The sequence below is a fragment of the Canis lupus genome, chromosome 9 (assembly GCF_011100685.1).
Source record: "Canis lupus familiaris isolate Mischka breed German Shepherd chromosome 9, alternate assembly UU_Cfam_GSD_1.0, whole genome shotgun sequence".
NCBI lineage: Eukaryota > Metazoa > Chordata > Mammalia > Carnivora > Canidae > Canis > Canis lupus.
In genome coordinates this window covers 6,445,163-6,459,623 of record NC_049230.1, presented here as the reverse complement: position 1 = coordinate 6,459,623, position 14,461 = coordinate 6,445,163, and the positions used below count along the sequence as shown (strand labels likewise).

General features: G+C 60.3%; 1 protein-coding gene across 1 annotated transcript; it reads right to left on the bottom strand.

Moving 5' to 3' along the window:
- Positions 1-2,269: 2,269 nt before the first annotated feature.
- On the bottom strand, positions 2,270-12,262 carry FDXR (ferredoxin reductase). The gene is made up of 12 exons (XM_038546647.1): positions 12,096-12,262; positions 11,253-11,350; positions 6,571-6,666; positions 6,236-6,358; positions 5,919-6,032; positions 5,451-5,552; positions 4,578-4,685; positions 4,249-4,333; positions 3,934-4,133; positions 3,680-3,851; positions 2,845-3,015; positions 2,270-2,703 (listed from the first exon to the last, which is right to left on the bottom strand). Exons 1-12 carry the CDS (start codon positions 12,172-12,174, stop codon positions 2,573-2,575), a joined length of 1,479 nt encoding a protein of 492 aa, XP_038402575.1. The 5' UTR covers positions 12,175-12,262; the 3' UTR covers positions 2,270-2,572.
- Between the last annotated feature and the right edge of the window lie 2,199 nt (positions 12,263-14,461).

Genomic DNA, 14,461 nt, shown 5'->3' with positions numbered 1-14,461 from the left:
AGCCGGGGCGGTACCACCGCGGGAGGCCTGGGGGACCCCGAGCCAGAAGTCCCGCCGGGCGAGCAGGGGGAAGGGGGTGCTCGGGTGCATCAGTGGTGCGAGTGTCAAGAACCGGGCTGGGATCCCCGCTTCGCTTCGCTCACCCAGCAGGACCTTCCGATGGGTCTTGGTGCGCACCGCGGGGGTTTTCCGGCCGCTTGATGCCCTCCTTCCCAAGTCCCTAGCCCTGCCCTCCTAGCCTGGGCTCGCAGCGCCTTCCGCTGCAGGAGGCTCGGGGTTCCCCTTCCCCGCCGTCGGGGATCCTTGTCGAAGCCCCGGGGGGGCCGCAGCTGCCCGCCGGTGCGACAGCCAGGGCCCAGCGCTCCGGGCTCACGGTCCCCCCTGGTGCTCCTCGCCCAGCCTTCCTTCTGCGCCCTCGGAGCCCGGGTCCTCCGGGCGTTGGGTCCGCGTTTGGGAAGACCCCCTCCCCCCAAACCCCGTGAAGCCGGGGCTGATTCCCTGAGGTCAGGGGAGGGAGCAGGAGGAGAGCCCGGGGCGGGGGCGGGGGGATGTAAGGACCTGGGGGACTCGCAGCGTGTGAAGGGGCGGGGTGTCGAGGGAGAGGCGCGCAGAAGGTGCTCGGCGAACCTCGGGAGGCAGCCCCCTGGGTCCTCTCCGCCCCGGCCCTCTCCAGCCCCCCGCGCGCAGCGGCAGCCCCGGCTCCCGGCCCAGCTCCCCGCCCAGCGGCTTCCAGCAGCAACAGTTGCGGGGCCCGCGGCCCAGACTCCCGCGTCCCCGCGCCGCCCCCTGCCCCGCGGCGCCGCCCCCCCCCAAGAGGAGCCGGAGGGCTCGGCGACCCGGGAGGCGAACGTCTTGGGCGCCTCGCCCGCGTCCTTCCCTCGCGTCCGCCGCGCGCCCGTCACCTCGGCCTCCCGGCCTCGCCTCCTCTCCGCCCGCCCGGGTCCGAGTCCCAGGCCAGGTCCCCGGGGGTCGCGGGGCCCCGGCCGCCCCCTCCTCGGGCTCCCCCGCCGGCCAGACCGCCCCCGGGACTCCCGCGTCTGCCTCCGCCGTCCTTGCCCGCGCGGCGCCCGAGCCCAGCCCCAAGTTGGCGGCGAAGTTGGCGTCCCCGGCCCGCCGCCCCCGCCCGCCGCCCGCCGCCCGCCACTCACCGGGGGGAAGGGGCGCTGCGCCCGCGCCGAGAGCCCGCGCCGGCCGCCTCCCGCGCGCCGCATGTCCCGGCGCCTCGGCCCCGCGCTGGCGCGCTCCGTCCTAGCTCGGCGGGCACCGGAGCCCGGGCCACGCGGGGCCCGTGTCCGTGGCGCGGCCTGGCGGCAGGGAGGGCCCCCGGCCCCGGCCCCCGCCCCCTGCGCCCGCGCCCTCCCGGGGCCCGCTGGGCGCCCGGCTCCGGCTCCGTCCGGGGCTGGGCAGCGCGCCGCGCCTCCGGCTCCCAGGGCTCGCCAGCCGGCTGTGCGGAGCGCTCGGCGCCGCCCGCGCGGCCCGCCCCACCGGGGCCCGCCGCCTCCGCCCCGCCCCGCCCCGGCCCGCCCCGCCGCCCGCTGCCCGCCGCTCCAGGCCCCTCCTAGGCCGGCCGGCGCGGACGCCTGGGTCCCCTCTCCCCCCCAGGGCCGCGTCCCCGGACCCACGCTGGGGCCAGGTGCGGCCTCGGAGAGACCAACTGCCTGCTTGGAGCCCCGGGTTCGAGCCCACAGCTCGCCAGCTGGGTGACCTTGGCCCGTGAATTCCGAGGATCCCTGTCTCTAAAGTGAGACCAGCCTCTTGGGACTGGCATGGAAGGCGGCGAACAACGCCTTGTACAGGGCAAAGCCCTACAGAGACCCAGGGACTTTTTAAAACGCTTGTCCATGTGGCTGGAAAGCAAGAGGTGAAGGCCTTGGGAGTGGCCAGAGAGGGAGGACCCATACCAGATGCTCTGGGCCACCAGGTGGGCCCCGGGCCAGCCGCCGCCGCCCAGACTCCTCACTCCCGCCTTTTCTCTTCTTGTTTTGGTTCTGCGGAGGGCTAACAGGAAGGGAACTGGGCCGAGGGGCCAGCAGAGCGGGCAGGCTGGGGTCCCAGGATGCCCGCAGTGCGAGCAGAAGGCGGGCAGGTCGCAGCAGCAGGGCCAAGCCGAGAGGGACAGTGGGTTCCAGGCCTGGCTGCCAACCCCCCCAAGCCCCCTAGAGGCCCCTGAGCCGGGAGCTGGCTCAGCAGCGCCACCTGGTGACAGGAGGGGTGCCGTGGCTGGAAGGTGACCCCGGGCCCCAAAAGAAGTCGCACATCAACCACTGGCCCTCCATTACAGCTGTTTTATTTCCAGTGTATTCCCGACCTGGTGACCCTCCACAGTCTGACAGGAAAGAGGCGGGAGGGAGGAAAGTCAGCCAGCGCCTCCACCCATCCCTAAGGTTATCTCTGGCAAGGCAACCTTCTGCCTCGAGGAAGTGCTCAGAGGTCCCTGGAAAACAGGCAGTCGGGACCTGGTGCAGGGTGGGCAGGTGACACAGCTGTGGTGCAGAGTCCCGCTGACTGGCCCCAGGCCCTCTCCCGGGCCCAGCAGACCTTCTCTCCATGCCAGCCGGGCCAGGATCTAGGCTCAGCGCCCCAGCAGCCGCAGCATCTCCTGGGGATCCAGCAGCTTCTCTCTGGGCTTCCCAGCACCCTTGCCCCGGGACACCTCCTCGGCATCCAGCTTCTCCCAGTCCGAGAAAGACACAGGCCGGACCCCTGAAGCACAGGGAAGATAAGTCACCACCTTCACTTCCTCCTCCTCTTCCTCCACCCCCAGCCCAATACACCTCCTCCCCAACAGTGGAAAGGCCCAGGGCTGCCCACCATGCCTCCCAAGAGCTCATGTGGGGCCCAGACCTCGGCTGCTGAGCAGGGCCTCGATGGCCGCATAGCCAGGCCTGGGACCCAGTGGCAGCAGCCCAGCCTTCAGGTCCTGCAGTAGCATCTGGCCGGTGAGGAAGCTGTCGGTCATGGTAGTGGCAATGACCCCTGTGGGTCCCCGCTTCACCCAGCCGCTACAGTAGAGGCCTGGCAGGGGACAACAGGCTCAGCGAAGGGGAAGTGGCTGGATGCTTCTGGCAAGCCTGGGCCCCCAGCACACACACATATGTGCAGACATACATGTGCACACCCCAAGTCCTCCCGGCAGCCCTGTCGCCTGGGCCCACTGTGGCCGCTGGCCCACCACCTTGGATTCTTCTCCACCTATTTTTACCACACCACCCCTCCCACCTCAGTCTCCCTGTCGTCCAGGAGCTCTCTGAGGACAGCAGATGGATGGGTCTTGCCCTGCCACCATTCTCAGCAGGACCTTTGAAACATGAACTGGATGAATGAACGACTAGACAGGCATGTGGGTGTCTAATCAGACTGGAGGGTCCCTGAGGACAGGCGCTGTGGTGTATCTCTAAGCCCAGCCCCAACACGGGGGCTTAGCCCAGGGCAGGCCTTGGTCAACTGCACGACTAAGTAAGCAGGCATATGAGGGCACGTGGGCTAGACGGGGCCTTCCCTCCCAGCTGGAGCCAGGAGGAGGGTGGCTGGGCCCCAGGACGCTGTCCAGGGACAGGGCCTGCTCTGAGCAGTTTCTTTGTGCATGTCATTGGCCGAATGAATGAATGAACGGCCCCAGGAGACACCAGCTTCTCCATCCCCCACCAGTTTGGTGTTTTGCCTTCTTGCATCCTCTCACCTGGCACATCTATAACCCGGCCTTCCATATTGGGGATGACCCCACGTTTGGAGTCAAAGGGCACGCTGGGGTCGATGGGACGGCTCTTATACCCAACGCTGCTCAGCACCAGCCCACAAGGGAGGTCTTCCGAGTCTCCAGTGGGTACTGCGCGGGCAGCCTCACCAACACCCTGTGGAGGAGAGTGTGGGCAGCACGAGGCTGCAGTGGGGAGACTTGAGAAGAGGGGTGTCTCTGGGTAGCATGAGACTCACCTCCAGTCTGGTGACTGCCAGGCGAATGCCAGCTGCCCGTCGCCCATCTGGTGAGGGCAGCACCTGCTGGGGGCTTCGGAAAAAGCGGAGGCCCCAGGTGCGGGAGGCCGACGCCTGGCGGGCAGCCTCCTCGGCCCCTGGCCTCTCTGTGGCCGTTCGAAGCAGCAGCTCTGTTAGCCGCTTCCTCGGCCGGGGGACCTCTGTCAGCAATGAGAACATCTCAGGTCTGTCCTGTGTCACTGCCCTCCCCCCAGCCCTCTCTGGCCTAGACCATCCCCTCCCTAGGGAGCCAGGGGTCAGGTCAGGGCCCCTCACCCTTGATTCTGTCCTGAAGGCCCAAGAAATCCGTCGGATCCAAAATGGGCCGGGTTCCTGGTAACTGAATCATCTCCCGGAGCTCCTTGGGGGTGGGAGGGAGGGGAGGAGTTCAGGCCCAGAGCATTGTCCACTCCTGAGCCCACCCCAGAGCCCAGCCCAGAGGGGAGCCCCCCACCACCTACCACAGGGAGCATGAGGTCCCAGGGCCCTGCCTGGCTCCCCTTCTCCCACCTCAGGCGGCAGCCACTCTGGGGGGCTCAGTCCTGCCACACCCCCCAAGGGCAGGCCATCTCTTTGGGACCCTGATCCCCCTCTGGCCCCAGCACCTTAATGGTGAAGGCCACTTGCAGGGGTCCACGTCGGCCCACTATCCACACCGTCTTCACGCGACTCTGCCTCAGTACCCCCAGGGCAGCCTCTGTGATGTCTGTTTTCTGGCACAAAAGGAGGGCTTGCTGTCACCTGGACAGTGACCGCGCAAGGGGACTTTCCATTCGGTGGTTTTCCTATCCTCCGTGGGGGAGGGGGGAGGTCTGCAGCCGGAATTGCGCCGCCGCGCCTCCTGGTGGCCGGATGGAGCACTGCCTCCAGCTCCGCAAAGGGCTCCAACTACTAGCAGCAAACCAGGCTCCTGGTCTTTCATTCAACAAGTGTTTCCTCTGTGTTTAGCAAGCGCCCGGCACTAGGCAAGGGGCCCCGGGGGTGGGGTGTCAAAGGTAAGCAAAAGAGACATGGTGCCGGCCCTCATAGAGCTTCTGATCTGGTGGAAAGAGTGATAACTGGTCAAATATTCACGAATAAGTACAAAATTGTGGTGGTGACAAGCTTTGAAAGAAGTAGCCAACTGAGAAGGTATTACAGGGAAATGGACCCATTAAGGTGATATTGGAGGGCTTCCTGGAGGAAGGGACATCTGAGCCAAGAATTAGAAGATGAACACAGGTCAACTAGCAGGGTGGAATGATGTGTACACACTGAAGAGTTTTGTTTTGTTTTGTTTAAAATAAAGGCCCATGTAGCTGGAGTGTAGAAGCAAAGCTCACCGGCTGCCTTTCAGAAGGCCACTGCCTGGAGTCTTAGGGAAACAGAGGCACTGAGCTCAGCATGGAGGGGAGGCCTGAATCTTGTAGGCAGCAGCACCCTCTCCTCCGTATGACCCCCTCTCCTCCACTCCCCCAGCCCCTGACCTGCCCACTCACCTCCAGATACTCAGGTGGGGTCAGCAGGATCCGGGCCACATCCAGAGCCACATTCCCTTGCCCCAGGATCACGGCAGTGTCGCAGCTCAGGTCTGGTGCCAGCTGGCAGGGAGAGGTCTGGGTAGGGCTCCTCTAGTCTTGGCCCCAGTCAGGCTAATCTCAGCTCAGCCCCAGACACCAGCCGAGCCCCCAGGCTTCCCCACACCTGAGTCTCAGCTCAGAAAGCCCTCCCCACCTGAGCCTCAGCTGATGCCCCTTCTCTCCTACCCAGCCCTACCTTCTCCCAGAGGCCTTCCCTGGCTGACCTCCCCTTTCAGGCAGCCAGAGAGCTCACATCTCATCTCACTGGGAGCCTTGCAGTTTGGGACAGTGGCTCCCTCATTGCCCGGCTGTGGCATCCAAGAGCTGCCCCTGGCCCTGGCAGAGGGGTGGGGAGGAAGAAGTAGCAGGAGTGCTCCTCAAACTCACCTCACGGTTCTCAGGAAGCCCGTTGTACCAGCCCACAAAGGCCCGGGCCGAAAACACGCCAGGCAGTTCCTCACCGGGAATTTCCAGGGCCTGATGGTCCTCTGCCCCATAGCTCTGAGGAAAGACCCAGAGTGTCTGGCAGCAGCTAAGGGGCCAGGCCCACCCTGGCAGGCCTCCTCCTGGTTCCTCCTCCCCAGCTGCCACCCCCAGCCCTGCCCAGGGCCCTGCCCAGCAGTTTGGGCCTCTCCCCTACTGCCTTCCATCCCTCAGCAGGCTGCTGCCCTGCCCCAAGCCCCTTCTCCCCCACAGACACTCACCAGCACCACAGCATGGTAGGCTGCTTGCAGCTCCGGCACGGCCACGTCCCTGCCTACCACCACATTGCCATGGAAGGCACATCGGCCCGAGCGAGCCGTCTGGGTGAAGGTGTTGATGACATTCTGCAAGGCCCCAGAGGGGAAGGGGTTAGGGCCCAGGCACTCCAGGGATCCTGCCTGTGTCACCCCTGCCTCACAATGTCCCCTGGAAGGGAACCCGCGTGGCATCCACACAGAGGGCCTGGGATCACTCCATGCAGCCGGGGAGCCTCCCTCCCCTCTTTACCTTGACCCAAGTCTCCAAACCCCTCCTCCTCTGGCCCAGAGAGACCCACCTTCACCTCGGGGTGGTCAGGCGCCACGCCAAAGCGCACCAGGCCGAAAGGCACAAGCTGCTTCTCGTAGATGTCCACATGGGCCCGGGGGTGGTGCTGGGGAGAGGGTGGAAGCTGGTGGGGCCAAGGGAGAGGCGGAGCCCTATGGGTCCTCCCCTCCCCGATGGGGCAGCAGAGCCCAGCTCAGTGCGCTGAGGACACGGGGAGAAAGAGAGGATCCCGACTCCCCATCTGCCAGGAGAGCCGGACAGGAGGAGCGGGGCAGCACAGTAGCCCAGGCCGATGAGGCCAGACCTCAGGACTGCCGGCCCATCGAGACGGCCAGGACTCTGGCCAACCAAGGGAGAGGTAGCTCTCCCGCCACTGGAGCTGTACCAGGGGAGCTTCTTCATCTACTTGGGCCAGGCACAACACACAGCTCTGCCCTCAAACCCTTCAATATTTCTAGAAACGCTCCGCCAGTCTGATGAGCTGGGAACTTCCCTTTGAAATTCACACCCGCCTTAGCTCCAGTCTCCAAAACCATCCTGTTGGAAAAAGGAGCACAGGCCACGGGGCTGGGAGCACAGCTGAGGCTTTCAGGGGTCAGAGGGAGATGGAAGTGGCTCACTCTCAGTCTTAGAAAAAACAAGCTCACTGATCCAGTGGTTCCATATTGCCTGCCCTCGGGAGCACTGACCATGGGGAAGGCAAAGGGTGGCGGTGGGGCAGACAAGTCTGGTCTGGCTCTGCCACCAATCAGCCTGGCCTGGGCCTCAGACTCTTCCTCTGTAAACTGGAATGGAAAACAGGCCCCTCTCGTGTTGTTGGGAAGCATCCAGAAGGTCAGGGCAGTGAGAGATGTGGGGCCACTGGTCCAGCAGCTGGGGCTCGTATGGATGACACTGCCCTGCCTGCACCCCATCCTAGGCTCTTGCCGTGACCCAGTGGGACTCAGGCCCAGTGGGACTCAGGCCCAGTGGGACTCAGGCCAAATGAGCTCCTGCCCTCCAGCTGCCCTCACCCTTACAAAGGCTCATGCTCACCTCCTTACCTTTGTCCAAATCCCTTCTTGCTCTCCACTCCACTGCCTGCACCCAGGTCTAGCCCCTCTCCATCTGCCCATCCGTGCCACCCATAGGTAGCACCCAAATCAACTCCCTCACGCCCCACTGATGCTGCATGCACGCTGCAGGGACCAAGCCCAGCCCCTCCGCTGCCAGGCTCTGTGCCACAGGGAATGTTTCTGAACTTCTCCTTAAAGAGCGAGGCCTGGAGCACTGAGCCCAGCACCTGACCTACCACTGAGTGCTCAGTCAAAAAGCTGCCCTTTCCTATTACTGTTGCAGGTCACCGGCCTTGCCTGCAAAACTTCCCTGGCTGCTCACCACCCAGGCACAGAGTTCAAACTGCTTAGCCTAGTGGTCTATGCCACACACAGCCTGGCTTTTCACCTTTATTGTCCTTTCCTGCCATGGATCCTTCCCCTCCTGGTCACACTGTCCCATCCAAGGCCACCGCTGGGATCCTAGGCCTGTGGGCGTGTTTACTGGATATCTCTCATGGCCAACCTTGTCTTCAAGCAACCTTCCCTTCCCTAATTCAGCTCCCCTCTCCCTCTGGCAGTTCTTTCTCAGGGTTCTGCTCCCCTCTAAACATTCTCTGTGGTGCTTCCAATGTGGGACCCCTCCCATACCCCTGATACACATTCCCTGGGGAAGTCGTATCCACTCCCTCCTACGGCCTCAGGTTCCTGCAGAGCTACTCTCTCCCCTGCCAGGACTGCCCCCTCCAAACCTGACAGCCCTGGACGACACTGCAGACCCTCAAACCCATCTAGATGGAAGTCAACTCCTCCTTCCCCCTAAACTATTTCCTCCTGCTCCTGTGTTCCCTCCTAACCCATTCACCGGGGCCCATCCCCAACTCCGCTCAATGCTGCCCAGTCACCCACCCTCCCCTCCTCCTCCCCACTCCCCACTGCTCTCCTGGCCTGCAGCCCTGCCTCCCCGCTCCACTGTCTGCTCTACAGGTCAAAATGGGGGTGCTTGCCTAGAACCTTTCAGTGAAGCCAACTACCCAGAGCAGTGGGCTTCAGAATCCCCTGGGGTGTTTGTTTAAAATGGTTGATTCCTAGGATCCAGCCATGGAACCAGCAGTTTGATTAGGTCTGAACTAGGCACGGAAATGTGCATGTTGATAGGTACCCCCAAGGACTGTGATGGAAGGAAGGGAGGGGAGTAGAAAGAACCATGAGAAACTGCCTGCCTCCAAGGCTGGCTTCGGAGGCTCCCTGGATCTGGGCTCACCTGCCTTCTCCCTAGCTCTCCACCCTTACCCACAAGCCTTTCTTCCCCAACTCACTTGTCCCCGAAGGGGCATTTTCTCCCCTGCGGACCTGCATCCATGCAACTGTCTGTGCTGGGGACTCTCTGGCCTGCCACCCACCCCTTGTCCAGCTGGCAGCTCCTCCACATGGACACCTCTTCCTCCAGGCTGGGTTGGGCCCAGCTCTCTGTGCACTAGGCCCTCCACACCCTCCACCCCCAGTTTCTGCGCTTACACTATTAGAGCCTCAGGAATTGTAAAACCCTCTTCCCCTCCACTCCATAAACCACGCCCTCCACATTAGGCTGTCATGTCTTGAGCATAGGGGCCATGTCTGTCCTCCTCACACCCACGTTCCTAGTGTCGAGCCTATGCCTAGAACATATCAGGGTCCAATAAATCACTGCTGAATGGATGGCCCAGCATGGAACTCAAGAGCAGCTCTGACCCATAAATACAGAGAACGGACTGGTGGGTGCCAGAGAGGAGAGGGTGGGAGGTTGTGCAAAATGGGTGAAGGGGAGTGGGAGGCACAGGTTCCAGTTACAGAATGAATAAGTCACAGGGATGAACAGTACAGCATATGGAATACAGTCGATGGCACTGCAAAAGCAGTATATGGTGACAGAGGGTAGCTACACCTGTGATGAGTGTATCCCCACAACACACAGGCCTGTGGAGAATCACTGCTGAATACTTGAAACTAATGTAACATTGTGTATCAACTATACTTCAATTAAAATAAAAAATCTTAAATTTTATTTATTTAAGTAATCTCTACATCCAAGGTGGGGCTGGAACTCAAGACCCTAAGAACAAGAGTCATACAGTCTTCTAACTGAGCCAGCCAGGCACCCCAAAATAAATTTTTTTAATTTAAAAAAAAAAAAAAAAAAAAAGAGCAGCTCTGCCATCAGATTGCCTGCACTCAGATCCTAGCATCTTCCCTGTCCAGGTGGGACCCTGGGCAATGTCGCTCAGCCTTAATGTCCTTACCTATGAAGTAAGAGTCATACACCTGCCTCAAAGGTTGTTGAGGGGAAAAGACACACTGTCCAGCACCTGGCTCAGCTCAGTGCCACCGCCCCACATGTACTGCACATGTTCCTGGCTCAGAAGCACAGCCAGTAGCTTGGAACTCCCCGTGGGCAAGGACTGGCTTGAAACTGGCTCCTGTGTCCATCCCCCAGCACCTCTCACTAGGAAAGCGTGTGCTGGCTGAGTGTAGGCCAGAGCCGTTGCTCACACTGGGGGCACTGAGAAGCCTGCCTGGAAGGCCCACTCCCCAAATTTAAGGCTCAGCCAGCAAGTGCACCTTATACAAAACCCTCCAGGATCCCCCCCCCCCCCCAGGCCCCATGAGAGCCCTGGTCTCTGTCCCAGGGCCCAGGGCTCTTCTACCACAAGGCAGTTGGTCCCTGCATGATCCTCACACGTGCCAGATCCTCTCCAGAGCCCATGACCTCCTTCAGTGAAGCTCAAATGCACCTTCTCCAGGAAAGACTTTTTGACTGACTGCACCTAACTCAGCTCCTGCTGGTCACATCTCAGTAATTAGCTCTTTCACCTGTGTTGCTTGGAAGGCAAGTTATAGGTCACTTTTCAGCAGGGTGTCCAACCCATGCTAGTCTCCACGAGACCTCCTGGTCTTAACATAGCACCATGCCCTAGGCAAACTAGGGCGATGGATCACCCTACCTTTTCAGTTTCTGCATATATGTGTATATAATTAACATATTCACCCTTTCTCCTATCTCTGCACAGACAGAAGACAGTCAGCATAAGTCTTCCTCTCCTCCTCCCCCACCACCCGAGGTTCTCCCTCCCTCTTCCCTCCTCCCTCCCACCCAGATCTGCCCAAGTCTCAAGGATAACCAGCAGCCTTGGGGCCCTGCCCACCAAAGGCCAACACTGTAAGCCTTGAGGCTCTGGCCTTGGGGTGGGAGGGAAGGGGGGTGGAGGGCAGGCTGAAAGAACAACATAGCATGGGGAGGGCTGGCTTCAGGGACAGAAAACCCTGAGAAGAGGGAGTAGCCTTCAGACATAGGACATTAAGCACAAAGAGAGAGAAGAAGGGAAGATGAGAGGCAGGATAAAGTCACCCTGCACGTTTGCATAAACTCCCTGAAGGCCCTGGCCAAGGTGGCAGAGCAGACCATCTGCCATTGACCACTTCTCCCATACCTAAGGCCCTAGAGTGGGGAGCCCCGGATGTAGATGACAAAGTATACAGGGAGTGTCCGATCTACATGTACTGGGAGCCCTGTCCCCATCAGGGATCCAGGGGTGCTTTTAAAACCCAGAGAGGGTCGGGCTTGCCCTCGGGATTGGAGCAGGTGAATCATGGGAGAGAGAACCAGAAAAATGTGGCTTACCTTTAGCAAGTGTTGGGCGGTATAGAAGCCAGCGGGTCCACTGCCCACCACACAGATCTGGGGGGGCTGCTCCTGCGTGGAGAACTGCTGCCGGAAGCCTGATGGGGGGCAGGGGGGAAGGGATGGAAGGTCAGATCAGCACTTCCCAAGCCAATATCAGCACCAGACAGAAGCTAGAACTTCCCAAGCTTCACCTCCATTTGCACCCTCCTCCTCTTCTTCTTCTTCAAGGCTTTGGCGTTTGCAGGGTCCCTTACTTCGTCTGAACCCCAAAGGCTGTGTCTCAGTCCAGAGCCCCGCATCTCACCACGAATTTACTATGCCCACTCAATAACCTCCATCATCCCTGAAGCTGCCCTGCACAGTACAGCATCTTGCTTTACAGGGGTCCTTACCCACCCAGTTAGAATACCACATCCTTCCAGCGACTCCAAATCATCCCCACCCGGCGCTGTGGGTGTCCTCTGATCACCCACAGCGCCGGCTGCACCTCTTCGACTCACTCTCCCTCCGCGGAACACCGTATTGTCCCTATGGAGCCCGGTGCTTCCTACAGACCCCTGTTTCACCTCGGACCTTCAATAACCCCCATGCACCCCGCCTCACACCTGTGCACCTCACGGTCTCCCCTTCTCACCTCTGTTGACTCACATTTGACCGCACAGGCCCCCACGTGCCCCCGGGCCCACGCCAATCTCGTCGGCGTGAGTGCACCGCTCGGGTCTCGCCCTGGTCCCCTCTCGCCCCTCTCCAGCCCTGCCCCAGCTCCGCTCGGATCCCCGCACTTGGCGCTCGCAGGCCTCCCGCGCCCTACAGGTAGGTAAGTGCCCTCCTTGCTCCTACTCGGGGTGCTCCCGGCGGGAGGCGGCCGGGCCCGACGCCACGCCGACCAGGGCCACCAGCGCCAGCAACGCGGAGCCATGGCTGGGAAGAGCGACCAGCCGGAGGACAGGATCCCGGAGACGCCCCGCGCTGAGCGCGGGGACAGCCCAGCTCCGCGCGGGCTCCGGCCCCGCCCCCTACCCGGCCCCGCCCCTACGCGGCCACGCCCCCAGCTCCCGCCTTCCGCGCTCCGGGGACGCGCCGCGTGGAGGCCACGCCCCCATCCCCGAGAGAATCCCGCCCCCCCAGAGAAACCCGCCCGCGGATCCACCCCCTTATCGCTGACGGCCCGCCCCCAGGACTTCGGAGCCGTCAAGACTTAATAAATGTCTCCCCAACCCAATCATCGGGAGGCCGGAGTTGAAGGAGAACGAATCTCCATCGCTGTTGCAATCCCGCCTGAAGGAGCGAGCCAATTAAGAAGGAGCTTACATTTCTTAGCCCCTCCCCCTCGGAGACTCCCGTCGCTCTCTGATGACGCAGAGCCGGCCCCCTTTGAAGGCGTACCCGCCGCGCCCGGGCCCGGTTTCTTCCAGCCAATCACGAGTCAGGTTCCCTGCCCCTACCGTGACGACCACGGAGTCCGGAAGTCCGGGAAGAAAGGGCTCCTGCGGGGACTTTGGTCGCACCTGCGTCGTCTGCAGGTGTGACCCCGGCCGGATGCTGTCCGGTTCAGGTAGGGGTGGCTGCTGAAGCCCTGGTCTCGGTGCAGGAGTTCAGGGGGCGCAACTAAACCTCAGTAATTAAGGTAAATAATATGTTAATACATTTTAAGAGGTCGAAACTGATGCAAAAAAATCCACGGTGACCAAATATATATAAATATATTTTTTTATTTAAAAAAATTTTTTTTAAAGATTTTATTTATTTATTCACGACAGACACACAGAGAGAGAGAGAGAGAGAGAGAGAGAGGCAGAGACCCAGGCAGAGGGAGAAGCAGGCTCCATGCAGGGAGCCCGACGTGGGACTCCCCGGTCTCCAGGGTCACGCCCTGGGCTGAAGGCGGGGCTAAACCGCTGAGCCACTGGGGCTGCCCAAATATATATATTTTAAAGATTTTATCTATTTACTTATTCGTGAGAAACCCAGAAAGAGAGGCAGAGACATAGGCAGAGGGAGAAGCAGGTTCCCTATGGGGAGCCCTATGCGGGGCTCGATCCCAGGACCCCGGGATCACCTGAGCCACCTGAGCCAAAAGCAGATCCACTTGAGCCACCCAGGGGCCCCCAAAATTATATATTTAAGAGACGGGATCCGTGATCAACTCTGACCCCAATAACCTAAGGCCAGCTTCAGCTTCCTTTTCCCCCATGGTCCCTCCCGCCAGGCACTTCCTTGGGGAGGCTTTCCCTGACCTGTCCTCTCCCACACTGGGTTAAGGCCCCTGCTTGTCCCTTGGAAGCTCTACTTTATCGCATCATCGGTTATTACACTGCCTTACCTTTTTTTTTTTTTTTAAGATTTTATTTATTTATTTATGAGAGACACAGAGAGAGAGGCAGAGACACAGGCAGAGGGAGAAGCAGGCTCCACCCAGGGAGCTGGACATGGGACTCATCCCGGGTCTCTAGGATCAGGCCCTGAACCCAAGGTGGCGCTAAACCGCTGAGCCACCCGGGCTGCCCCTGCCTTACCATTTTTTAATTGCCTTTTTATTGAACCCTAACAGAAAAGTGCACAAATCATACATATACTGTTTGATGAATTACCACAAGATGTCGGACACGTGCCTCTCTTTGTCTCTCACACACACACACACACACACACACACACACACACACACACACCCGGCTGAGAAGTAAACACTGTTCCTGGTTTTTACCAAGTCCTTGTGTTTTGTGCCTGTCCCTCTAGACCAGGGAGGGGCTTGAACGCCAAATCCTAACCCAGCACCCGTTTTCGTGCTAGTGCAAGCTAATGGTTTTTCCATCCTTAAATGGTTAAACAATTGAGAAGAATAATATTTTGTGGCCTATGAAAATGACATAAAGTTAAAAGAAGTTTTATTAGAACACAGCGATGCTCATTTCTTTACATATTTTCGGAGGCTGTTTTCACACTTGCCTTGAGTAGTGGTGACTGACACCATATGGTCCACCAAGCCCAAAATACATATTATCTCGGGACACCTGGGTGACTCCATAGGTTAAGCGCCTGACTCTTGATTTCAGCTCAAGTCATGATCTCAGGGTCGGGGGGATTGGGCCCCGTGTAGGGCTCTGTGCTGGGTGTGGAGCCTGCTTGAGATTCTCTCCCTTTCCTTCTGCCCCTCCCTTCCCCTTCCCTCTCAAAAAAATGTTTGCCATAAGTTCTGAAAATGTTAG